Source organism: Euphorbia lathyris, chromosome 1, assembly GCF_963576675.1.
Source record: "Euphorbia lathyris chromosome 1, ddEupLath1.1, whole genome shotgun sequence".
Taxonomy (NCBI): Eukaryota; Viridiplantae; Streptophyta; class Magnoliopsida; order Malpighiales; family Euphorbiaceae; genus Euphorbia; species Euphorbia lathyris.
In genome coordinates this window covers 23,258,637-23,285,741 of record NC_088910.1, presented here as the reverse complement: position 1 = coordinate 23,285,741, position 27,105 = coordinate 23,258,637, and the positions used below count along the sequence as shown (strand labels likewise).

At 34.4% G+C, this 27,105-nt stretch overlaps 1 protein-coding gene, 1 long non-coding RNA gene and 1 pseudogene across 5 annotated transcripts; 1 reads left to right on the top strand and 2 right to left on the bottom strand.

The window, feature by feature from the left end:
- Positions 1-1,516: 1,516 nt before the first annotated feature.
- On the bottom strand, positions 1,517-4,568 carry LOC136225038 (silicon efflux transporter LSI2). Of its 2 annotated transcripts, XM_066013403.1 has the most exons (4): positions 4,262-4,568; positions 2,762-3,938; positions 2,477-2,666; positions 1,517-1,802 (listed from the first exon to the last, which is right to left on the bottom strand). In XM_066013403.1, the coding sequence occupies exons 2-4, from the start codon at positions 3,896-3,898 to the stop codon at positions 1,540-1,542; spliced, it is 1,590 nt and encodes a 529-aa protein (XP_065869475.1). In that variant the 5' UTR covers positions 3,899-3,938; positions 4,262-4,568; the 3' UTR covers positions 1,517-1,539. The 2 variants fall into 2 exon arrangements, with proteins under 2 accessions (XP_065869475.1, XP_065869474.1); XM_066013402.1 differs by having other exon boundaries at positions 2,762-4,568.
- Positions 4,569-10,275: 5,707 nt separating this feature from the next.
- LOC136217312 (BTB/POZ and MATH domain-containing protein 4-like) lies at positions 10,276-11,073 on the bottom strand (annotated as a pseudogene).
- Positions 11,074-16,749: 5,676 nt separating this feature from the next.
- LOC136223259 (uncharacterized) lies at positions 16,750-19,812 on the top strand. 3 transcript variants are annotated; one of them, XR_010685898.1, is made up of 7 exons: positions 16,750-16,985; positions 17,107-17,238; positions 17,603-17,775; positions 17,911-18,089; positions 18,942-19,013; positions 19,087-19,156; positions 19,472-19,801. It is a non-coding gene; the product is annotated as an uncharacterized lncRNA (long non-coding RNA). The 3 variants fall into 3 exon arrangements; XR_010685912.1 differs by having other exon boundaries at positions 17,911-19,013; positions 19,505-19,812; XR_010685893.1 differs by having other exon boundaries at positions 17,911-19,013; positions 19,472-19,812.
- Positions 19,813-27,105: the final 7,293 nt, after the last annotated feature.

Genomic DNA, 27,105 nt, shown 5'->3' with positions numbered 1-27,105 from the left:
TCCCTGATCTTTCATTGTTTGGTGCATTAAGCCTTCGATCTTTCATTTAGACACATTGGGTCATTTATCTTTCATATATGAGTTTATTAGGCCCTTTCATAAATCAATTCATATATAGGTGTATTAAGGGTCTGTTTGGTTAGATTTATATAACCGCAACGTTTAGCAATTTTTCTGGACACTGCAACATTTTTTAGCTTTTCACGAAAAGCTCTTTTTAGAGCTTTTTATGAACAACTATTTGTAGTTACTTGTTATTGACAAAATTATCTTTCTTATTTCCACAAAATGTGTTTCCTTTTTAACATTATTTTTATTTTTAGAACATAATTATCGAAAAACAAGGTTTTATTCCGTTCAGTAAATTTTTTTATTTAAATTATTTTTATTAATTTGTATAATACATTTTTTATTTTATAATTTAATTGTTGATTAATTTAAAATATGTCCATATTATACATTTTAAATACTAACAGCAACAGTTCAGTATAATTTTACCAACCACTAATAATTAAATAGTTAATAAGAAACAACCAAGAACAATAACAAATAGCGTACTACAACCGCAAAACAACTAACATGAACTACAACATTTATTAGCTAACAGTGAATCAAACAGGCCCTTAATACACCTATATATGAATTGATTTATGGAAGAGCCTAATAAACTCATATATGAAAGGTCAAGGGCCCAATGTGTCTAAATGAAAGATCGATGGCTTAATGCACCAAACAATGAAAGATCAGGGACTCAATGTATCTAAATGAAAGATCGATGACTTAATGCACCAAACAATGAAAGATCAGACATCTCTGCTTTTTGCCTATAACAAATTACTAAGATTTTTGTAATTAATTTCATTGAGGTGTGTCATGAATTAATTGATGTGCATAAAGGTTATCATAAATGAAAGATGGAAGAGTAGTTGCTGCACACACATGGAAGGATTGAAACCACAAAGTTCATTTAACAAGATCATCATATCCCTTTGTCCGAACAGACCTTAAAATTTAACTCTGTGCGGAAGTCGATGGAATGTAAATGAGAATAAAAAAAAAAAAGGTAGCCCGGTCGTACTACGCGTCCCCGCTGAGCGAGGGTCCGGGAAGGGGTCCCACCACAAGGGTATACTGGGGGCAAGCCTTCCCCTGCCAATTTATTTGGCAAGAGGCCGCTCCTAAGACTCGAACCCGTGACCTCTTGGTCACACGACAACAACGTTTACCGTTGCGCCAAGACTCGCCCTCAAAATGTAAATGAGAATGAGAGTACATTATAAAAAAAAAATTACATTACTTCTATTAACCTCCATTTTCCCCTAAGCTTAATCATATATTGTATATGCTAAATGTGCTTTAATATAAAAACCCAACATTTTCTTCATACGACATCCTAGTTTCCTTTATTTTGTGTTTGTGCTTACTAATCCATTTTCAGACATCATTACTAAACCACTTCTCTCTTCTTGATCATATTCTCTAAACAAAGAATCAGAAATTTGTATATAAAAGAATGTTTGGTGTATTAAAGTGTTATGATCATCTTATAAGCATTAAACCAAGAGCAGTAACTACAAGAGTTGAAGGAAGTCCAAATTTAAGATGTTTCCAGAAAGTTAAGTTGTACGCTAAATAAGGAGCACGTCTAGCTTGTTCACACACTATCAAGTTTGCTGCTGATCCTAATAGAGACAGGTTTCCTGCTACTGTGCTCACCCAAGCTAATATCAGCCATGCCTTCTTCTCATCTGCTGCTGATATGGCTGCTGCTGATGCTGCCACTCTTCCCCCAAGCAACAAAACTGAAATATGCATAAAAATTGATAATCGTGTCAAGCGGATTATCTTTGTAATCGTGTTGTCATGTCAGAAATTGACCGACCAATCTGTAATACTTGTCAAATGTTGCATCATGGATTACAAGTTTTACCTCAATCTGCCCCAAATTGAAGGGATAAGGGGTCAAATTTTCCCTAAGGTTATTGGGGAAGATCAATTATGCACTTACTGTACAAAATAGTCCAGTTTTGCTTCCATGATAGAAACTTTAGCTCAATTTTATGCTCGTGATAGAAAATTAGTTTAATTTAACATTTTCTACAGCAATGACGATGAAAAGTAGCGAAAGAATTCTTGGAAAAGGGAAAAATTGAGATAGATTTCTACCATGATGACAAAATTGAGGTGTTCTATAGGATGATGGCAAAATTGATCTTCCCCAATAACAAATTCTCACTGATACTGTACTTTTATCACGAAGATTTTGCTGAAGTCCTTTTCTTTCATGTCAAGGACCCGTTATGGAATGGGCAACAAAATTTGCATACTTAGTTTACTCATAATCCAAAAAATGTTCTACTTACAAGAATGATAAACAGGGTCTTAGAGAAAAGAAGAGCTAGGTAATAAAGTTTTCAGTGCAGGCATGGAGTTTAAAAGCAGTCCAAAAATAGATGAGTGGAAGTGTTGAACATACCAGTTGGTACATTTGAGGCCAAATTTGACAGCACAAGTATGACAACAGCGAGAACCGCAATCCCTACGGTATGATCTATCTGTGCATGAGGCTCCATGTAGTCCCAAAGAGCACTTGGAATTCCAGTTTTGTTAAATCCATCAACAGTTATGAACATTCCACAGAAGAAAACTAGAAGTGAATATGAGACCTGGTTATAGAAGAAATGTAACTTCAGATGTTATGCACTTCAACAAGCTATGATAATTTTAACATCACATTTGCTATTATGATCTCGTGTTTTACCTTCTCGAGGCAAGGACGAGCATCTTTGAAATCGAGAACGATAAGAGCAAGTGCAGCAGTGATTGCTGTCCATGACATATTCAGACCCATAAGCAAAGCAATCAACATGCCTAAGGTAACAAGGTAAACACATGATTTCCACAACATCAGTTTCGATTTCGATGAGAAAAGTCCCTTTTCTACTGGTGCTTGTTCAGCAGCAGACACATTGCTCAGTGATTCTACCCTCTTGGAAGGAGAAGTGTCCTCCTTTTTCTGAGAAATTTCATCGATAGATGCCTCTTTTGATGCATTTGAATTCCTTGAAGATTCATATGCACTGTTGATTTCGTTCTCCGTCACAGCTGTTCTGTTTCTAATGTGTCCTTTTATGTTCATGGACTCTAACCTAGAGTTCAATTCTTGCGAATTTAACGAAGTATGAGACATAGTAGCTGGCGAAAACCGATGAGAATTGACATCTTCATCTGCAACAACTTCTGAAGTTGCATCTTCTTCATCTTTCTGAGGATAAGACAGCAACTTCCAATACATACACATAAGAATAGCAATGTTCACAACAATCCCCAAAAGCATAGCTGGAACAATTCCAATAAGAAAATCCCCAAATGAAATTTTACTCTGAACAGCAATCACAAGGTTCTGAGGGTTGCCTATTGGAGTTGCAGCCGATCCTATATTTGCACTAGATGCAAGTGCAAGTAGGAAAGGGTGAGGAGGAAGATTATGTTGCCTTGCAATTTTGAGTACAAATTCAGTCAAAACAACACAAGAAGTATCATTGGTAAAAAGAGCACTCGAAATAGCCGAAATCAGGCAAATTCGACAAAGCAAGTCCTTGGCTCCCATGCTTTTCCATGCCAGCAACTTGCCTAAGTACTTGAACATATCAGCTTTCTCAAGATAAACACTTACAACCATAGTTCCAAAGAGAAGGCCAAGGATTGGGAGATCAATTGCAGCATATGCTTGATCCGGAGTAAGGACCCGGAATAAGACCATAAGCATAGCCCCAAGTAGAGATCCTGCAGTTCTCCCTACTGGTAGAAAAGGGATAGCAGGAAAAACTGCTAAAACCCAGAACATTGCAAAGGCAATTGAACCTAAAACTACCTTTTCTGTTGATGCCAAAGCCATTTTTAGAGGGTGTTAAACCCAGTTGATTCCAGATCAATTCCTTCCCAAAAACAAAGCGAGAAGTCTTAATCTTATATCAAATGATAGGAGTGAGAAGAAAAGTTTCAATGGAACAGTATTACAAACACCTGGACTGCATAAAGTGGGCAAAACAACAGGCACTAACAAACAAGTTTTTGCAGAATCTTTCTATACCCTAAAAAACAAATTCAAAACCCAAAAACAATATGCAGATGATAAGTCCTTTATCTACATTATCATCTTGAACATGTATAATAAAAGTGGGAAGATACTCTGCAGAATTGAATAACTGAAAAACACAATTATCCACAAAATGATGTGATTATGGAACTAAAATCTCACCAGAACATTGAGTTTTAAGTTGAGAAGAGAAGTGGCAGTTTTGAATCCTAAAAAGGGAAATGAGGATCCGGATAGAGATTCAAGTGGAAATTGAGCTAATAAATGGGAGAATGGATCTTTGAGTGGCTGACATAAGTGTAAAGTTTCCTCCTTTTTACAATCTGTCCATTTGGGTCTTCCAGTTTTCAGCTTTCTATTATTCACTCACTACCTTCCAAGAAGATTTTTTTTTTTAATCCAAGATTTCATCTTGAAACCAAAATAATAATAATAATAATAATTAAGGACCAGCTCGCCAGGAAGCAGTTAATTAAGTCAATCCTATGTGAAGCATGTGACAAAGGAAGCAACCTTTCTTTACTTTTTATTTAACAGCATCTTTATCTAAATAAGTATAAAAGAATTGTTAATAAAGTCAACATATTTGAGATAGACATATCAAACTTATGTAGAATACTTTATAAGAAAACCCAAACCACCCTTCCTCAGAAAAACTAAAATTTCAGTTTGTTTTTGAGGGAGAAAGGAAGTTTTGCGTTTTCATTTTGTTTTGTATATCTTGTTGGCTTTCGTTTTCGTTTGATTTGTGTATATTATCCGTAATATTTGTACCTTCTTCGAGTTCAGTAAAAATAGAAGTAATTTTATCTAGATTACTCATGATCAGTAGAATCATATATCATTAAATCTACGTGATTTCAATATAATCAATTCATATTAATTTTCTGAAAAAATTTCAATAATGAAGTTTGGATCGTAGTTGCATTTCTGACGCTTTGGATTTGTAGATCGTATGTAATTCATACTTATTTTGTTTTAAATTTTTCTTTTTATAAATTTTATTGTCCTTTTGTAATCTTTTCTATTTTTTGTTTTGTTTTTTTTGGGTATGAAAAAAAAATACCACAAAATTGAGAGTTTAAATAATGTGGTTTGTTACAAAGAATATTATTATAAAAGGAGAAAATAAAATAACACTGGTTAAATATTAAAGTTTTAGTCGATGTTTACTATAATATAACACATGTTGATGAGTTAGTTTAATAAAATTTTGAAATTTTGTTAAATTATACTATTTCTCATCGTGTTCCTTATATTTTTTTTATTTTCATTCAATCAAATATTTTCACACCATTTAATCTCTATCTCAAATCCTAATCTGCTATTTTGTGTAACTAATTCTTAATTTCAGCTTCAAAATAAAAAAATAAGTCTCATCTATCCTTTATTCACTCTAATCGAATAACCTACCAACTCTCCCTGCTCATTTACTATTGTTTACCTTATTAGTTTCAATCCACCCCAATTTCAAACTGAATATTCAGATCTGAAGATGTACTTAATGAAGATCGTGGTTTGGGAAAGCATTTTTCATCTCCGTTGCGATTGAGGCTGTGCAATTTAGTTCTCCATGTTCTTATCTCAAGTTTAAGTTAATTCTAATTTTGATAAGTATCACCATGTTCTGTTCTGTTTTATTCTTGGCGAAGGGCATCGCAAGCAAGGATTTCACAGTCAGCGGTTACCAATGACCTATTTACTTCTACCCTGATGGTTAGAATCCTAAGGATAATTATTCATATGTCTCTGTCTTCATTGCCCTAGCTAGCAAGGGCATTGATGTTCGCGCCTTGTTCGAGCTCACCTTGATCGATTAAAGTAGCAAAGGCAAGCATAAAGTCCATATCCAGTTCGATCACTCTCTTGAAAGTGGACCTTAGACCCTTTAGTACCATAGCAGCATGTGGTATTTCGTTTTTGTCTTATTCATTTTTTCTTGAATTTTCGTTGTTTTTAGTGATTATTTTGTTTATTTGTTTTCCTAGAACTTTTTAGGAGTTATAAATGTTTCTTCAGATGGGCAATGCTTAAAACCTCCAATTTTTTTAAAGATGATTGCTTGAAGATTTATTGTACTATTGGGGCTGTAGTGTCTGAAATTGACTGCTCCAGACCACATTCTATAAAGGTTCCTGAATCAAATATTGGAAATCATTTTGGTATGTCAATCGAGAATGAGGAATGTTCTTATATCACTTTTAATGTCCATGGTTAAAATTTTCATGCTCATAAATTGGTATTAGGTACTCGCTTTACAATTATGTCTTAACTATTGAGAATTGGAAATGAATCGTTTTATTTTATTTCACAAGGCTTTCATGTATTTGGCGATACTCATTCTTCTAATTGATGTTAGGTTTCTCTCTGGCTCATTTCGATGCAGGTAATTTTTTTTGCAGCTTTCATTTTCTGTTAATCATTATTTTAGTGGTTTTTAAATTTCTTATTTTATTAAGTTTGGCTTCTTATTTTCCTAATATTTCAAGATTCATTTTATGATTATTTATTTCAGCTTAACTAATCATTCATTTTCTGAAAAGAAAAGTAGATTTTGATTCAAATCGTTGAAATTTTCCTTAAAAATGATCTTCTAGTTTTCCTATAAAGATTCATTTGAAGTTACATTTTAATTTCAGTTCAGTGAAAGCAATATGCACAACTGGTTCTCCTAGTGTATTTTTTTTTTCAATTGTTCAATTCACTCACCATTGTGGCTTAATGACAGAGATTACAACCATAAGTATTTTTCAATTAGTGGAAACAATGTTTTTATGGTAAGTATTATGATGCTTATGAACTCTCTCTTTTTATTCGTTTTGTGCATTACTGATCAAACTGATTTTGCTAAAGCTGCAAGATGTGGAAATGTAGTCCCACTTTATAGTGGTAGATTCTCCGACCAGCTAACACTGATTATTGCTTATCGGTGTCTGGTTAATGATAAAGGAACTGTGAAGACAAATCCAGATCGACCTTGTTCCTTTTTCAATTATTTTTTGCACATAATAACACTAAGATAAGCAAAAGTAAACACTAGACAAATAAATGTGACTTCCCTAAATATGGGATTTTTCAATGCTATTTCATTTCCTCATGAGCATTTTAAAAAACCATGTTATAATTTGATCTTGAAATTGTTTTAGCATTCTCATATTTTGTGTTTCTAATTGATTGGATTTGATATGTTTAATTGTCTATTTTATTGCTTCATATAAACCCCTTATGCTAAAAGAGATTGCACTCAAGTACAATTAATTTGAACTAGGTTTTTGTTTACATTCTTAAAGTCAATTCAAAATTGTGTTATTTACCGATTTAGAAAACCTTTCTTTTTTTAGAAGAATTTTGGAACAGTATGGATAGATAGAAGAATACAATTGCAAATGTTTCATGAAAAAATAGATGTTAGGAGTTGAGTTAATCTACTTTGTATAAGTTCAAAACTGTCTACATGTTAATTATATTGAGTTTTAGTGAGATTTGATTCATGTTTATATACTGAAGTTGTCTGTTTTATTAATCTGTTTGAAAATTTAGCTTCTTTATGCCATGTTGGAAAGCCGAAACTGGTGTTTCTAAGGTCAAATTTCTATAATATGTAAAACAGTCAATATATCATTTTGTTGGTTTGAGCCTTTAACGACAGGGTCGGAGAATGATCCAAATACTTCTCTATCTCAAGTTACAAAATGTTGCTTGACACCCGATCAAATGAGAGTAAGACCGTGATTTCTCTATTGCTCAAGGTTGTGTAAGTGTTGTATGCTTTTGTAGACATGTCCATATGGAACACTTGGGTTTTTAGAATAGTCACATCAGAAGTCTCATGACTGTTTTGTTATATTTTCATTGATGTACTACATACATGTAAACATGTGGCATTTCCTTTGTAGTACATTTATATTCTTCCAGCAACTGCGTGGAAGGAGTGGCTTCATTGTTGTAGGCATCATTATGTTTATGAGATTGTCTATTAACATCACAAGTACATAATCAAATTATATAAATTGCTCCATCTCCCATGTTATTTTTCCTTGTAGTGTTTTTGACATGATTAAACACTAATAAGCAAAGTTTTTTCTTTTCTTGGCTAACAACATTTCAGTTTGTTATGTACATGCAACTAATTATGGTAGATTGTGTTTTGAGAGACATTAGTGTATTATTACACGAGTCTAAACTTAAGGAATATATAAAAGAAAAAAGGACAATCATAGAAGCTTTTGGAACTATATATGATACCACAAGATACCAATAGCTCATGCAGCGCACAACTCAGCATATATAGTTCCAAAAGCTTTTATGTTTGTCCTTTTTCTTTCATATATTCCTTGATTTGAGACTCGTGTAATAATACATTAATGCCTCTCAAAACACAATCTACCACAATTACTTCATGTATATTATTAACAAACTGAAATGTTATTAGCTTAGAAAAGAAAAAAGTCTCTACTTCTTAGTGTTTAATCATGCAAAAAACAGTACAAGGAAAAATAACATGGGAGATGGAGCAATTTACAACAGGATTTGATTATGCACTTGTGATGTTAATAGACAGTCTCACAAATATAATGATGCTTACAATAATGAAGCTACTCTTTCCATGCAGTTGCTGTAAGAATATAAAGATACTACAAAGCAAATGCCACACGTTTACACGTATGCAGTACATCAATGAATATAACAGTGAAACTGTCATGAGACTTCTGATGTGACTATTATAAAAACCCAAGTGTTCCATATGGACATTTCTATAAAAGCATACAACACTTACACAACCTTGAGCAATAGAGAAATCATGGTTTTACTCTCGTTTGATCGAGTGTCTAGCAACATGTTGTAACTTAAGAGATAGAGAAGTCTATAGATCATTCTTTGAATCCATCGACCAAAGGCTTAAACCAGCAAAATGATATATTGACAATACTATATTATAGACATTTAACCTTAAAAACACCAGTTTTGTCTTTCAAACATGGCATAGAGAAGCTAAATTTTTGCAACAGATTAATAAAAAAGACAGCTTTAGCATATAAACATGAATCCAATCTCAATATAATTAACATGTAGACAGTTTTAAACTTATACAAAGTAGATTAACTCGACTCCTAACATCTAATTTTTTATGAAACAATTGCAATTTATTTTTCTATCTATCCATGTTGTTCCCAAAATTCTTCTAAAAAATAAAGGTTTTCTAAATTGGTAACTAATACAATTTTGAATTGACTTTAAAAATGAAAACAAAAACCTAGTTCAAGCCCATTGTACTTAGTGTAGGTGTACAACTCTTTTAGCAAAATCTGAGGAATGTTAAAAGAGTTTCAAGATCAAATAATACATGGTCTTTTAAAATGCTCACCAGGAAATTAAATTGCATTGAAAAAACCATTGTTTAGGGAAGTCACATTTATTTGTCTGGTGTTTAGTTCTGCCTACCTTCGTCTTATCGTGTTGCAAAAATGGTAACTGAAAAGAAAACATGTCAATCTGCATTTGTCTTCACGGTTCCTTTATCCTTAACCAAACACTGGTAAGCACTAATCAGTGTTAGTTGATCAGAGAATCTACAGAGTGGCAATACATTTCCACATTTTACGACTTTAGCAAAATCGGTTTGATCAGTAACTATACAAAAAGAATAAAAAAAATAGAGTTCATAAATATCATAATACTAATCATAAAAACATTTGTTTTCATTAATTGAGACACACTTATGGTAGTAAGCTCTGTCATTAAACCACAGCGGTGACATAATTGAACAATTGAAAAAATAACTACGCCAAGAGCACCAGTTGAGCATATTGATTTCACTAAATTGAAATTGAAATGTAACTTCAAATGAATATTTATAGAAAACTAGAAGATCATTTTCAAAGGAAATTTCAATGATTTGAATCAGAATCTACTTTTCCTTTCAGAAAATGAATGATTAGTTAAGCTGAAATAAATAACAAATAATCATAAAATGAATCTTGAACTATTAGGAAAATAACAAGCCAAACTTAAGAAAATAAGAAATTTAAAAATCACTAAAATAATGATTAACAGAAAATGAAAGCTGCAAAAAACATTACCTGCATTGAAATGAGCCTAACATCAATTAGAAGCATGAGTATCCCCAAACACATCAAAGCCCAGTGAAATAAAATAAAAAGATTCATTTTCAATTATCAATAGTTAAGACATAATTGTAAAGTGGTAGCTAATACCAATTTGTGAGCATGGAATTTTTAACCATGGATATTAAAAGTGTATCAAAACATTTCTCGTTCTCTAATAACATACCAAAATGGTTCCCAATATCTGATTTGGGAACTTTTATAGAATGCAGTTTGGAGCACTCAATTGTAGAAACTACAACCGCAACTATGCAATGAATCTTCAAGCAATCATTTTAAGAAAATTGGAGGTTTCAATCATTGCCCGTCTAAAGAAACGTTTATAACCCCTCAAAAATTTCAGAAAAACAATCAAACAAAATAATCACTAAAAACAACAAAAATTCAAGAAAAAATAAAAAAGACAAAAATGAAATACCACATATTGCCACGATACTTGAAGGTATAAGGGCCACTTTCAAGAGAGCGGTCGAAGTGGCTATGGACTTTATGCTTGCCTTCGCCACTCTGGTCGATCAAGGTGAGCTCGAACAAGGCACGAATATCAGTTCCCTCGCTAGCTAGGGCAATGAAAACTGAGACATAGGAAGAATTATCCTCAGTATTCTTACCATCAGGGTAGAAGTAAATAGCCCATTGGTAACCGTCGACTGTGAAATTCTTGCTGGTGATGTGCTTGTCGACGCTGATACCCTTCGCCAAGGATAAAATAGAATAAAACATGAGAAACTTATCAAAATCAGAATCAACGTAAACTTTAAATAACAACACGGAAAATGAAGTTACGCAGCCTAAATTGGAATGGAGATGAAAAATGCTTTCCCAAACCACAATCTTCATCAGGTACATCTTTAGATCTGAATATTCAGTTCGAAATTGGGGTGAATCGAAACTGATAAGGTAAATAGTAAATGAGCAGAGAGGGTTGCTAGGTGATACGATTAGGGTGAGTAAAGGATAGATGGTATTGAATTTTTTTATTTTTTATTTTGAAGATGAGATTAAGAATTAGTTACACAAAATAGGAGGTTAGAATTTGAGATAGAGATAGAGAAAATCGTGTGAAAATATTTGATTGAAATTTATAAACTTGTTGCAATCTATAAACAAAAACGGAAGTATATATATATATATATATATATATATATATATATATATATATATCTTGTTACAATGAGGTTCTCTACATTGATCCTCTGACAGCCAATGGCCTTGTAAACAGGGAAACATTTACAAAGAGATTGGTAGAGTAAGTGAAGCAATTCAAGACTATATATGGGCTATCACCTATGAAGTATGGAAACATCAACATGCCTGCGTATCATGGATACAGAAATACCCAGAAACGAATGAGATATGTTTCGGGGATATTTCCGTAATATTCAGAAGTTGGATACCTGAAACAGTATGGGAAACGTGTTTCCTAGACAAAAAAGGATTGCATTTCATTTCAGGAAAAAAGAGAGGTAAATAAAGCCTAATTGCAGTAATGGTCGATCGTTATTTGAAGGGAGAGGAGTAGGAACAACCAAAGAAGTAGGTCGATCTTTATGTGCAGAAATTTAACATCTGAAATAAACCAAAAGACAGAGAAATAAGCAGTTACAGATATCAATGCGACGTGACTCAAAAAACAAAAACAAATAGAGCAGCTGCAGCCGCAGATAACCAAAGGAGAGAGGGAATTGATGCAACTCCTAATACTAAAACTAACTTTCATACTTCTCCATCTATATAAATATGATGCAGTAATCTTTCACAAATCACAAATTAAAATTCTCTGGTCTATTCTAAAATTTTGCTTCAACACTAGAACTTGCTACCTTATGGAGTTTTTTAATTTCTTTTATAGGTATTTATTTAATTATATTACAAAAATTCAAATATAAAAATATATTTTTAATATTATAAATATGCTCCAATAATTTTAATATTTATACGTTTCCCTACATTTACGTCTCCTATGTTGTATAGAAATGACGTTTCTCGTGTCTATATCTATGTCGAATACTATATATGTATCTGTGTCCGTACAACCTAGACTATCACTCTTTGACCAACTATGAATGAAGCTCCTGATAATTACCATAAATCTTAATGAAAATTATTTATACCTCTATCTTCTTCATCCTCTCTTCCCTTCTTCCCATTCTTTCTAATTTCTCATCTTCTTCTACTTACTCATCTGCAAACTCTAATTATGTTCTAATCACTACTTTCAGAAATCATAATCCTAATTAACAATTAAATCACACTTATACTCCTCCAATTTATATCAGTTATACAAATTAGTTGCTCAACTTCGTTTTATAATAAAAATATATAATATGACAAAACTGTCAAAATAACTAATAAAATTTAGGTAAAGCCTAAATAACTTTAATCGATCATATATTTGATTGAATCTTTGCTAATAAAAATAAAGTGAAAAAAATTTAATTGATGAAAATGCCTAATGATTGATGGAATGTAGAACATAATCGCCATAAAATTGATAATGAGAAGCTAGTTGTTACAGAAAATCAATGATAAGGACATAATTAGGACACTGATAATGGCTCTTTTGTTATATAAAACTTTCAAATAAAAGAATTCTAAATATTTTCTAATGTGTATTCTTCTGGCTATAGGAGAGTTTTTATAATGAGGTTTAAATATAAACAAAGAAATAAATAACATAAGGAAAGAAATAATTTTATATGGGAAACAAGGTAGAAGACTCTCATATTTGCATCCATGATTTAGGGAGACTTCCATATTTACATCCATGATTTAGGGATTGATAAGAGGAAACAAATAAGGAAATACAACTAATCATGCCTAACTTATCAAGTACATAGATGTCCTATCGACATTCCCCTTCAAGTTAGAGCATAGATGTCTATCATGCCCAACTTATCAAGTACATTACGGAAAGCTTTCCTTGAAACTCCTTTTGTGAGTATGTCTGCTAATTGACTTTCTGACTTTACGAATTGAAACCGTATAATCTTCTGGTCAAGCTTCTCCTTGATGAAATGCCAATCAACTTCAACATGTTTAGTCCGATCATGTTGAACTGGATATTGTACAACCTCAATGGTTGCCTTATTATCACAATGAAGGTCCATACGTTTTGTATATTTGATCCTCAAATCCTTCGTTATACTTCGAATCCATAGTAATTCACATACACCATGAGCCATACCATAAAATTCGGCTTATGCACTTGATCTGACCACAACCTTCTACTTCTTACTTCTCCAAGTAACCAAATTACCTTCCACAAAAGTCAAATAACTAGAAGTGGATCTTCTATCAGTTTGATCCCCTGCCCAATCTGAATTGGTATATCCTTCAATGTTAGATTCACTGTTTTTTCGAAAACAACAAACCTTTGCATGGAGCATTCTTCAAGTACTTCAAGATTCGATACTCGTATTCATATGCTCTTCACTAGGTGCACGCATGAATTGACTTCCAACACTCACTGCATAAGCTATATATGGCCTTGTATGCAACAAGTATATAAGACTGCCAACCAACCCACAGATGACTTAACCACATCACCCCTAAACACCAGCCTTGCAAATCATTATTCATCAAGACAATTTTGCGTTTTCCTAATGGTGTCACATTCGATGAAACTAATTACTAATTATGGTCATTTATCACAAAGTGAGTTTCTTGCAGAGGCATCTCCTATATGGCACCCCGATATTCCATCTCTATCGAGGTTCAGCCATTATCACCTCCGGTGCTCACTAATTTTTGCCCTCCCATGGGCTCATCAGGAAAGAGGGACCAGCTCCCAAACTAGTATAGTGCCTAGGGGCACGCCCATCCATCCTAGTCAAGCCCTAGACTAACGACGAGGTCCCCAAACTCGATTGGGTCGGTATGCCTAAGTCAAGATCGAGCGGTGCCTAAATAGCACGTATTCTTAATTGTAGTCGTTTTGCATTCCCACCTTTAATTGCAACTAGCAAGCATATGCCTTGTCTGCATGCTACGACATTTTGTCTATGATATACTCCCCACTCAATTCATCTAACTTCCTCGTGCATGACTTCTTCGTTCCCCCGGATCAGCGCACAATTTCTTGCCTACTCGTGCTCTTCTTTCAGGAGCACCCACGCGGGGACATTCTTGTGGGTCCACTGGCGTGACTAGTGGAGCATTGGGTGAATTGTTTGTTGCGGGTTCCTACCTACTCGAGCTCGTCTTAGTCTCGTTCAACAATCCATCAACAATCAGTCAAACTTTAGTCCACCACTGACCATTGGCGATTTGGTAGGATAAACTATCCAATCCGCGAGGACTCTTGGTTTGATGGGCTTTGTCTCTTCTAGGACAAAGATCAAACCTGTTGATCCACCAAGGGATAAAAACTTACTTGTTCTATCTCTTCTAGAGACTACTAAAGAATCAACAAAGTAGTCGATCTCCAAAGTAAAATGCACGAACAGCTATGGAGCTCGAACCGGTTCTAACTGAAGAACGAACGAAGAATGGGAGAGATTGTATAATTGGCCAAGTTCACCTTTGTGCAAAAATGGTGGGTGGCTGAATATGTGTTAGTAGTTATAATTCAGATATTTGATGTGCTCAAACCTTATGGGACTGTCCTTAGCTAGTAGTGAGCTTATAGCTCAGAGACAGTAAGTGGGTCTAGTAAACCGTTACTGCCCCCAACTAATACAACTATTTCAGCAGTCTAAAGATGCAGAGACCATGTAGTTATCTCTTAACTTATTTTACCATTTGATATCGATATTATAAACTAGAGGCATGGCGACTGTCATCCTCTCTGTTGTTTATGATAATTCTTGATTTTAAGTAGATTAATGAATCAGATAAGTAAACTACTTATCAGGGTGTGACCACACACTTATCAATCTCACTTATCAAGTGGCTCGTGATATCATCTCACTGTTATGTAAGTGGTAATTCCATCACTTCACTATCAATACCAATGTGTTCACATGTTCACCCAATCATGCCCATATTTGGCATCCTATTACAGACCTGTTAGGCGTATGTCAAAGTGAATCAGATTCCACATTGATATTATAATGAAATCTAGTCTAAAGACAGTTAGAGACCTACTCTAGAAAATTTATGACACGACCACCATGTAGTTTTCTTGGGCGGATCGATCTAGTAACATATATACAACATGCACAGATATTCACGACTGACTTAACAAGTATTATGTGAAGGAAAATAGGCAAACACAGACACAACGGAAATATACAATTTTTACCTATTTCCCTTAACCCAAGATCCGTTAAGCGTTATTTCATATAAAGAGGGATAGAACGAAATACCTTTATTGACGATCTATCTACAGTTGCAAACGAAGTGCCAACAGCTCTTAATCCCGAGTTTCACGAACACAAACAAAACAAACAAGTAAACGATTAGAATACAACTGATGAATAGCAATCAAAGAAGATTGCCTCTAATAAATCAACACAAGGTCAAGGAAAAAGGAATAGAGATAGCAATTAATCGAATGGAGACGAGCGAGATGATTTCTTCCTCAATCTAGGTTGGCCGAAATTTCCAACACTTGGAATATTATTGTCTAGGCCGAAATTCATCTATAAGGGGGGTATTTATAGCCTCTTGATTCTAAACCCTAGTTAGATTGAATTAGATCACTTAATTAGAGTCATATTCAAAATAGCTCTCTTATTTAGTTAATATTAGTATTATATATAATTATATCTAAATGTAATATAAATAATATTTATTATTTGATAAAATAATAATTAGGGATGTAATTAAATTAAATCATCTAACTAATATTATCTCATAATTAATTTAACCATAATTATAATCCAATTATAATTATCTAAATAATTAATTATTCATAATATATATTTATTTTAGATAGGATATTATGAATTATTAGTTAGAGATATAATCACATTAAATCTCCTAACTTATTTATCCTATAATTAATTTAACCACAATTATAATCTAGTTATAATTATCTAAATAAATTAACTAATATATATATATATATATATATATATATATATATTTGCATATAAAATTCGGCCGCCTAATATACTTAATTAAACAATTTTAATCCTCCATTCATTATTTACTATTATGTCTTCGTTTGGTTTCAAGTCTTATGTGTGACCCATTAGATTCTTATTGCTACTAGCCGTATACACCTATTGAATTAATTTCTAAAATTACATTCAACCTTTTGTATATCGCACTAGTGGAAAAATGACCATTTGCATCGGCCCTTACAAAGCGCGATGCAAAAGGTTCATTTGCATCGGCCTTTTATTTGAGACCGATGCAAAAGGTTCATTTGCATCGGCCCTTATTAAAGACCGATGCAAATAAACGTATTATTTGCATCGGTCCTTTTAAAAGGGCCGATGTAAATAGTAATTGAACTATTTGCATCGGCCCCTTAAGAAGTAACGATGCAAATAACTGCATTATTTGCATCCGCCGTTTATAAAACGCGAAGCAAATAGTGTTAGTATAAAATTTGGATTTCAGGGTTAACGTACTTATTTGCAGCCGCCTCCCATCTCCCTCCTCTCCTTTTCACAAGATGGAAACTCAGCTCCCTTCCATGGCTGCCTTTTCCAAAATCCTAAAATGAAAGGCCCAAATATTCTATAAGTTTACGACTCTCATTCCTTCTCTCACTCATTTAGCCGCCAACCCAGTTTCAAGTCCAGGGGCGGTGTCAATGGCTATCGGTGTTCTCGCTCTTCAGGGTTCTTTTAACGAACACATTACAGGCACTCTTTATATCTCTTCTTTTTTGACATTTCCATGCGAAAGATTGTTCCTTTTCTTCTTTCCATATATTATTGTTAATTGCCGATATCAATCATGCCTTCAATCGGTGTAATTTGGCAGCGCTTAGAAGATTGGGGGTGAAGGGAGTGGAAATAAAGAAGCCAGACCAGCTTGATGATGTCACCTCTCTTATTATTCCCGGTGGTGAAAGCACTAGCTACTATGGCTAAGCTTGCCGAGTTTCACAACTTGGTTCTTTCTCTTACTCTTTTCCTCATGTTTACTTATAATAAGATATACCTCATTAATTGTTCATTTTAGAGCTGTGCAATTCTCCTTAATCACTGTTTTTGTGCCCATAAATGTTTGCAAGTTGTTTGCTTTATTGTTTCCCTGTTGAATTTGGTTTTCTAAATTTGAATGCTTCCTATGGATTGTTTTTTTTTTTCTGATGCTTATGGAGGGATTATATGATGGATTGTTGATGCGTTATAGATGTAAACATTAACCACTACCAACTTTTTGATTAGCATTCCTTGAATTATTCATAAATATGCATACTTCTCCATCTTTTTCAACTATGCTTTTGTCTGATCAATGCTAATTTTGGATGTAGTTCCAAGACAAAAGTATTGTGAATCTATCCACATGACTATAAGGAGAAAAACATGAACTGTAATGGTGGGAAATGTACCTCTTGGTAGTGATCATCCTATCAGGGTCCAAACTATGACTGCAAGTGATACTAAAGATGTTGCTGGAACAGTTGAAGAGGTTTTAAACTTTCTGGTTGTCTTTCTCTCTTCCTTTAGTATTTTATTTTTATTTAATTTAATCCGTGAAGCTAAACTATTTATTCCCTATGATTGTTTGTTAGCAGATGTCATTGCTTGTGTTGTAGTAATCTTGGACATGTGAATGCAGGTTGAAAAACTTATAAAAGAATTACCAAGTGTTCCTGCTGACTGGTCAAATGGAGATTTAAGTTCAAATATGAAGAATGCTATGAGCAATGACACTTACCGATTCTTGGTTTGATGTTTCAACAACCTTTTGTCAGATCAATAAGTTAGCTTTTCAACTGTAAACAATGCTCTTTAGCGGTATAAAATCTGTCTCTTATTTTCCAATGAACTATTTTCATGTTAACTTCTACATAATTTGAGTCTAGAGATTGCAGGGTAGACGGAAACAAAATATGAAAGATAGAGGTTGTCTCTTGGGCTTTTGGGAAGTTTTTCTACTGCTATCCACCATATTAGATGCAGGGAGTAACCCTTCATTGAGAATCATGTGGTGCTTGAGTAGTAATATTTCTTGACTGTGTTCAATTACAATTGTTCAAAGGCTTCCCTCCAAACTCTATTTATGTAGCGGTTTGATTTAGGGTTCTTTCTCAGACAACCTCGCTCTCTTTCTGTTGAACCTGAATTCGATATCCTGTGTGACAATCATACAGATGCGAGCTTTATTAAAGTAAAAGACGTTGAATTTTATGGAAATGATGATAGATTCTATCCAAATGTAAATTTAGAAATGTTGTGAGAAAATATGCTTGGAAAGCTGCAGTTGCGAGGCTTTTAAGTACAGGTACCTTGGTGCTAATCCTATTCCTTATTGCTATCCTAAGATGCTACTGATAAATGGAAATTATGATCCGAGTTTCAGTGCAGACTCGTATCTAAAACCTGACTAGATTGTAAGTATATACTTGTTTTCCAGAAAATGGAAACTCTCTTCATTTTCTCATCATGAGAAACTTATTCAATTTTCCAGAGATTTGCAAGGAACATCTATGGAGGGTCCTATTCCTGCTAACATTTCCCTTTTGACAAACTTAAAACAACTATGAGCAAAAGTCACTCTTTTTTCTTTTGTGTGTTGTTACAAGTTACAAGTTACAATCTTGAAAATGTATACAAATTAACCAAAGAATATAAAATGTCATTTGTCAGGAGAATATCAGATTTGAGTGGACCAAGTTCAAAAATCCCAAATCTTCAAGCTATGGGAAACTTGGAAATATTGTAAGTTGTCAATTTCTACTTTATTATTATTACTACTGGGTCATGAGCTGATTTTATTTCTTGTGAATCACAGTACTCAGGCATTGCTTAATCAATGATTCAATCCCAAAGTACCTGGGAGAATTATCCTATTTGTACACTATGTAAGTTGCTCACACAGAATTCCTTTGAATAAAGGAGAATTTAGCCTCTCAAGTCTCAACCTAATAAATGCTTGTACAATTTGGCACTTCAAGTTAATATTTTGTTTTTACATATATCCAAAATGACTCATTTTTCCTTGACATGTATTAAGTTGCTTTTAAAATACAAATCATTTTGGACTATTTAGTTAAAATTGCACAGTTGAAGGACAATATTATACAAAACAATTTCATTTGTTTGCTTAAAATCCTTTCAAAGAGATGCTTTTGCATTTATGTGATATCATGTTATATTAATTTTTGTTTGTTTATTAGACCGCAGAGACCTTACCTTCAATTGGTTGACAGGCACAATTCCGAGCAGTCTTCAGAGTGCAGAAATACAATACATGTAATTAGTCGATGGAAAATAATATTTTGTTTGAGCATTTATTATTCTTTAATCACTTACCTATGTGTAGGTTTCTGACCAAATCGTAATTCTTCGGTATTGAGTCATCTTGCTAGACAGATTCTGATTTTTACACGTTTTTAATAATGTGTGTAGCTGCTGCGGCTTTAATGTATTTATTAATTTGTTGGATCAGGTTCAGGTGGTTCACGAGCATTGTGTTGTGATGTTAGGATGAAAGTAGCTATAGATGCTACTCCATGTAATATATATGAATCAAAGCTATTTAGTATATTATAGAGCTCCATTCAATCCAAATTATTTTTTCTAAATGAAAAAATATCATTTGCATCGGCCCTTTAAAAGGGCCGATGCAAATGATACTGCATTTGCATCGGTCCTTTAAAGGACTGATGCAAATGAACTCTCATTTGCATCGGCCCTTTTAAAGGACCGATGCAAATGAGGCCGCATTTGCATCGGCCCTTTTAAAAGGGCCGATGCAAATGCGGCCTCATTTGCGTCGGCTCCTTTAAAGGGCCGATGCAAATGCTTCAACCATTTGCATCGGCCGACGGCCGATGCAAATGCATTTGCGTCGAGAGCTTTTGCATCGCCTAAAAACCGATGCAAATGGCCTTTTTTCCACTAGTGTCGGAATGAGTGTGCAGACTGCGAATAGCAGAACCGTAAACATTCCCCTAGAGCTATAAGAAGACAGGTTGATTCCGTCGTTGACCTTTCCGTATTAGGTCTAGTATAATTCGATCATTCACCAGCTATATCCTCGAACGAATCTTATGACTATAGATAGTGTCAAGCACATATAGGGAGACGTTCATTTTACTTATTTAGGTAGAGTTAACTCCGAATGGATAGATTAAGTGAAATCTCCATTTCAACTCTTAATCTATCACCTTGCAAGGATTTAGAGTCAAGTCATCGACAGGTGATCCTGGATATATCTCCTATTTATCAAGAGTACCGAATGCTCAATCCAATATTAACTATTCTGTAATTACTTCGTGTGATACCCAACGCCTGCCCACACACACCCTAGGGTCCTCCCTGTTATGGATCGTGTTTGAACAGAGTCAAAGTATCACACTCCATAATCCAGAATCACTAATTAATATTTCTTTGAGTCTGAGGATTACTTATACCTACTAATGCCAATGTGATGAATAGGTGACATAGGATAAATCCATTCATCCTGTTATCTCAAGTCGGGTCCCCAATCTTAATGAACTCCTTCACCGGATCCATGTAACTGTCCAGATATTCCATATCTGAAGCTTGTGAGATCAGCTCTTTGTTCATAACAGAAGACACTATTACATGCAAGTCTCAACAGTATTATGTTAATCCATATATAAATATATTACTTGACTTGGGGTGATTTTAAGTTTATCAGTTTATTATAAGGTTTGGTCTCACTTCATGCTTGTATGGACACTTTATAATCACTTTAAATAAACTTTGGGATTTTCTTTTATTTGACTTAATTAGCTCTTAAAAGATGAATGTCTTTATATAGTTAGACATACTATATCTTATTAAAACAAATGATATAAAAGAACACTTCATTTATAGCCGGTTTATATCCTACAACAATTGACTAAAGGACACTAAACCCCGATGTTATGGGTAGTATTATGTACTACCATACAGTCATCGAATATACAAGTTTGTGGTTCTAATCATTCCCATGATAGAATAGACTTGGGATATGGTTTACGATTGTCAATCAATGAATTCTCTATTCATATTATAACACAAGATATAAATGAACTAGATTCATGTCTTTATTAATGCGACACAAATATATTTTACAAGAACCAATTCCTATGAACTACGGCACACCAACAATGATATCTATTTGCATCGGCCTCTGTCAAGGACCGACGCAAATTATTATAACATTTGCATCGGTCCTTTCAACGACTGATGCAAATAATTATATTATTTGCATTGGCCATATTTAAGGGCCGATGCAAATGATTTTTTGTTTTTTTTTTAGAATTGAATTTCATTATCCTGTATTCAATCTTCTGTATTCATATTTGTTCAATTTAAAGAAAAAATATATTAGATCAGTGCAGCAAAATCCTAATAAATGTTTCATTAAGAACAAAAAAAAGTTCACCAATAAACTATACCATTTGTTACCAAGTTTGGTATATTTCGCAAAAAAGAAAAGCATTTCATTCTAGTGCAACAAAATCCTACGAAGTTTGGTATATTTACAAAAAGAAAAATCACTTCATTCTAGCTTTAATATGAATCCTAAAAACATTTATACAAACACATAATGCATAATCTCAACCCTTCAAAGTGCAGCAAAATCCTACCACCTGTCAATCAACAATTATGAAACAAGAACAATATATAAGCAAAGCATTCTTAAATAAGACATAGAATAAACGGAAGCAACAATACATAATATCTCATTGAATTATGAGTAATAAAGTCTATAACCTCACTGAGTAAGCCATTAATGGGTATATAGACCAATGATGTTAGAAAAGTGAATTAACTCATGGTAAAATTGATTAGGCCAATCACATATTTGAATGCCATATTTATCAATTAAACATTTTCCTCATGAGACACTTATTTATAAAAAAAAAAAAAGTTCGGTGGATGATGCATTCGGAATAATTGATAGTAGTAAACTATATATAGAACTAGGACCTATGGTTAGTTAATCATGTGCTTACTATAATGTTGATTAAGGTTGTAATTCACTAACTATATATGTGGATGTTAAAGGTAATTAAAGTCATTAAGAATCAAATTAATTGGTAAGTTTACTTGATTACGTTTGATAATTCTTCTTTAATCAATTAATTAATGGGTGTTTAAATGTTAGTCTATGCATAAGAGGTTAAAAAACAGTAGAAGGTAATTGTATATTTGAGGATTCGTCACCATCATAAATACATTTTAGTAATAGATGTAACTTAGCATTAGTAACTTAGCATCTTGCAACTTCATGAGTCATTATCAACCTAAGCACCAGAACTACGCAGAATATGATGAGAGTTATGTAAGTGAGAAAAAACATGGCACAAAAAACCTATATATATATATATATATATATATGGGAAATTGCTAAAATTTATTGGCATACGTGTATAACAGTTTCGGACCTAATGAATGCTTCAATTCTTTTTTGCAGTTCGGTCAAAGCTGAAAAATATCAAAGCAACAGAATATGAGCATGCATAAAGAACAAAAAATTCCTATTCCATGAATTGTTAATAAATTTCAACTAGATAAACTTACTAACAAATGAATCTTCAAGTTTTTTAGAGTCATATCGGTAGAGCATCACAGCTGTTATTAGAGACTCTATGGGGCGTTTTGTTGTTGCCCAGATGATGATAATGCATGGAATGCCGCAAGTCAAAGAAAGTGAGGCCCTAACGATCTTAGAAGTTATTAGGTTGAGCTAGGTTGAATCGGGTTATTTTTTTAGTCGGATGGAAAGATAGTAATGGATGTTATTAATTCAAGCAAAGAGGACCAATCAGAGTTCGGAAATTTACTTAATTGATGTCAGTTTTCACTTCGTCAGAATGACTTTTAGTCAACTACATTTGTTCAGAGGCAAACGAATGGATTGACTTGTATTTTTGCATAGTTGTCTCATTCTTCATCTTGCCTCATGTTTTATTTCTATATTTCATCTTTTATTTCTCTTATATTATTTCATTCTCTTGTGCAATTGAGTCTCATTAATATAAAAAAAAATTCAAAGAAATACGAGTTATAAAATTGAGAAGGTGCAGTCGTATATAACAAGAGCTAGTAAAAGTTATGTGCACCAATAATATCTCTTTCTAGTATTATTATTATTATTTTCCACTTGTTATGGGAAATGACAATTAGGAACTCAATTTGTTCATAAAAACTTAATTATTGTAAATTCTAATTATGATTTTGTTATCTGAGATGAGATGGAAAATACTGAGATAAAATCTTAATAATAATAATTGAGATGTTTTGTTTCAACTCGATTTGAAGGTGTCGTTTGATTCATGATATAAATAAGATGAAATAGAATAGAATTACCAAATAATAGAATATGAGATGATAAAATATGTAACTATTTCTTAGAAATGACTATTTTTATGTTATAGAATGTGATAAGATGAAATAACTAGTTTTCTAGTTTAAAATACAACATGCAATTTCTTATTTATTATACAATTTTAAGTATTACCACCAATTGGGCTTCTATGGCTTTGCAGACAGGGCTAGACATAAGGAATCCTAGGACCTTCTTGGGAGCTTAGCTTGTAATTCAGCTCTTCCCTGGTTGGTGATAGGAGACTTTAATTGTATTCTGAGTCAGCAAGAGAAGGTTGGTGGGTTAGCCTATCCATTACACCTTATGAATCAGTTCTCTGAGATTATAACTAGTTGCGAGTTGATAGAATTGAATATGATGGGTAGTCGATTCACTTGGGAGAGGGGGAGAGGGTCAAGTGCTTGGATTAGAGAAAAATTAGACAGAGCCTTCGGGTCAATTGACTGGTGTAGTAGATTTCCGCAGTATGAGGTCTCCAATTTGGTAATTGGATACTCGGACCATTCATCTATTTTGTTTGAGCCTGGTGGGCTACCAAGGAGGAAAGCTAAACGTCGGTTTAGATATGACAGAGCATGGACAAAGGAGATGGAGTTTGAGGGCTTGGTTGAGAGCATATGGAATCAAAACCGACAGATCAGGTTTATCAAATGACTCGATTTGTGCTGTGAGGGGATGTTGGACTGGGGTAGACATTTTAAGGCTCGTTTTGATAAAAAAAAAGGTGAGCAGGTGGAGGATGATTATGGAACAAACTCGGGATTGTACTGATTCTGAGAGAGTGGAGACATTTCTGCATGCTCGAAGGAAGCTGAATGAACTACTTGAACAAGAGGAGAATTATTGGTATCATAGAGCGAAAGTTTTCTGGTTGAAGGAAGGGGATTGCAATTTAAAGTTTTTCCATGCAAGTGTTAAAGCGCGTAAACATGTTAACAGGATCTCAAGTTTGGTGAACGAGGAGGGAGTTGAAGTTTCAGGTGGTAATGAAATTGGTAAGGTGGTAAGAGATTATTTCGAGAGGGTGTTCCAGGGGAGTGGGGTGGCCAATTATGATGAAATTGTGAATTTACCTGTGAAAGTTTCTGAAGGGATGAATGTGGATCTTACTTGTGTATTTACTTTTGAGGAGTTTACAAAGGCTATAAATCAGATGCACCCTGATAAATCACCTGGACCTGATGGGCTTAATCCAGGTTTCTTTCAATACTTCTGGCCTGTAATTGGTAGAGATGTTTTTGAAGCTTGTATCGAATGGATGGAAAAGAATGAGTTCCCTCCAAATCTGAATGATACCATCATTACCTTGATACCCAAGTGTGAAAATCCCCGTAGTATGACAGAATTGAGACCAATTTCACTTTGCAATGTACTCTATAAGCTAATTTCCAAGGTTCTCGCCAATAGGCTAAAAGTAATTCTCCCTGAGGTCATCTCGGAGATTCAATCTGCTTTTGTCCCTGGCAGATCCTTAATTGATAGTGTGCAGGTAGCTTTTGAAATTATCCACTATATGAAAAAGAAAAATAGAGGGAGTAAAGGGGAGGTGGCTTTAAAGATTGATATAAGTAAAGCCTATGACAAGGTGGACTGGGGCTTCTTAAAGGAAGTAATGAGGAGGTTGGGATTTTGTGACAAATGGATCAGGGGGATCATGTTATGCATAAGCACTGTTTCTTATTCAGTAGCAGTGAACCACAATCTTGTGGGGCCTATTACACCGGGGAGAGGTCTTCGGTAAGGGGACCCTTTGTCTCCATACCTGTTTCTGTTGTGTGCAGAGGTCCTTTCCCAGATGATTTAGGGTGGGGAGGAGGAAGGTAATATAAGAGACTGTCAAATTTGTAGTGGAGCGCCAAGCATCACTCATCTTTTCTTTGCTGATGACAGTTTTTTGTTCTTTGGGGGATCGGAGGGTGAAAGCATCCGGGTTAAAAAAATTCTGGAAAGTTATGCAAGGGTATCTGGCCAGGCTGTCAATTTGGAAAAATCTGGGATTTTCTTTAGCTCCAATGTCAAAAGCGATATTAGGGAAGCCATCAACGGTATTCTCCAAATCCAAACGCCATTGGATACGGGGAGATGTCTTGGGTTACCTTCTCTAATTGGACGCTCGAAGCGAGCCATCTTTGGTTTCTTAAAAGAGAGGTTGTCGAAGCGACTCAATAACTGGACATTTAAATTTTTATCAGCAGCAAACAAGGAGGTACTTTTGAAATCTGTAGCATAGGCTCTACCTACGTTTTGTATGAGCATATTCCTACTTTCTAAATCTATTTGTGATGAGCTGCAAAAGATGATGAATTCCTTTTGGTGGGGTACAAAGGTAGATGGAAGAAAGAGGATTCATTGGCTAGAATGGAAACGTATGTGTGCAAAAAAGAGTGTGGGAGGCTTGGGATTCAGGGATCTTAGAGAGTTCAATATAGCATTACTTGGGAAGCAAGGTTGGAAATTAATTGATGAGCCTTATACATTGGTGAGTCGAATGTCCAAAGCTAAATACTACCCTGGGAGGACTTTCCTTACATCCAAATTGGGCAATAACCCCAGTTTTGTTTGGAGAAGTGTTTGGAGTTCAATTAATTTACTGAAAGCTGACCTAAGATGGTGCATTGGCAGAGGAGACCAGGTTGATGCCCACCAGGATATCTGGATTTGGGAGAAGGATAAATTATGGATTGGTCCGGTGGAGAATCGGGCAGTCAGGGAGATGAAGGTTGGGGAGCTGTTTATACATGGGTCCAGAATCTGGGATCGTGGAAAATTGGAGAGAAGTTTCGATGAGGAAACGGCTAAGGCTATTGGGGCTATGGTTGTCCCGTTCTCAGTCAAAGATGATAGACTCATTTGGCATTATACTGTAGATGGAGTATATTCTGCCAAGTCTGGATACAATCTTCAGGCCTCAGCAAGGAATAACCTTGGGGAAGTTGTCGGATGGAAAGCAATGTGGAAGCTGGAGATTCCTCCCAAAATTAAACTATTTGCATAGAAGCTAATGTCAGGTATACTTCCCTTACGAACTAGACTTGCCAGTAGAAGGATCCCTATTGCAACCAATTGTCTATTATGCCCAAATGATATCGAACATGGTTGACACTTGTTTGCTAGTTGTACATTTGCTAAACTATGTTGGAGTTCAGTTGGTCTAATCCCACCTGGAGAGAATTGGGAGTATATTGAGGAGTGGGCGCTTAATATGTGTGCTGGCTCACAAAAAGAAGTTATCCAGAAGTGTAATGGTGTACTCTGGGCTATCTGGCAAGCTAGAAATAAGATGTTATGGAATCACGAGGCTTGTAGGCCTGATATAATAACAAGATCGGCCTTGCGACTTGTTGAAGAGTGGGAGGAGGCTCAAAAATTTAAGAAGGCGAAGCTAGGAAAGGCAGGGGGCGGGGGTCAGATGGGAGGATATGAAAATGGAGGTGGTGAGGCTATGGTGGAGCTACCACGAGA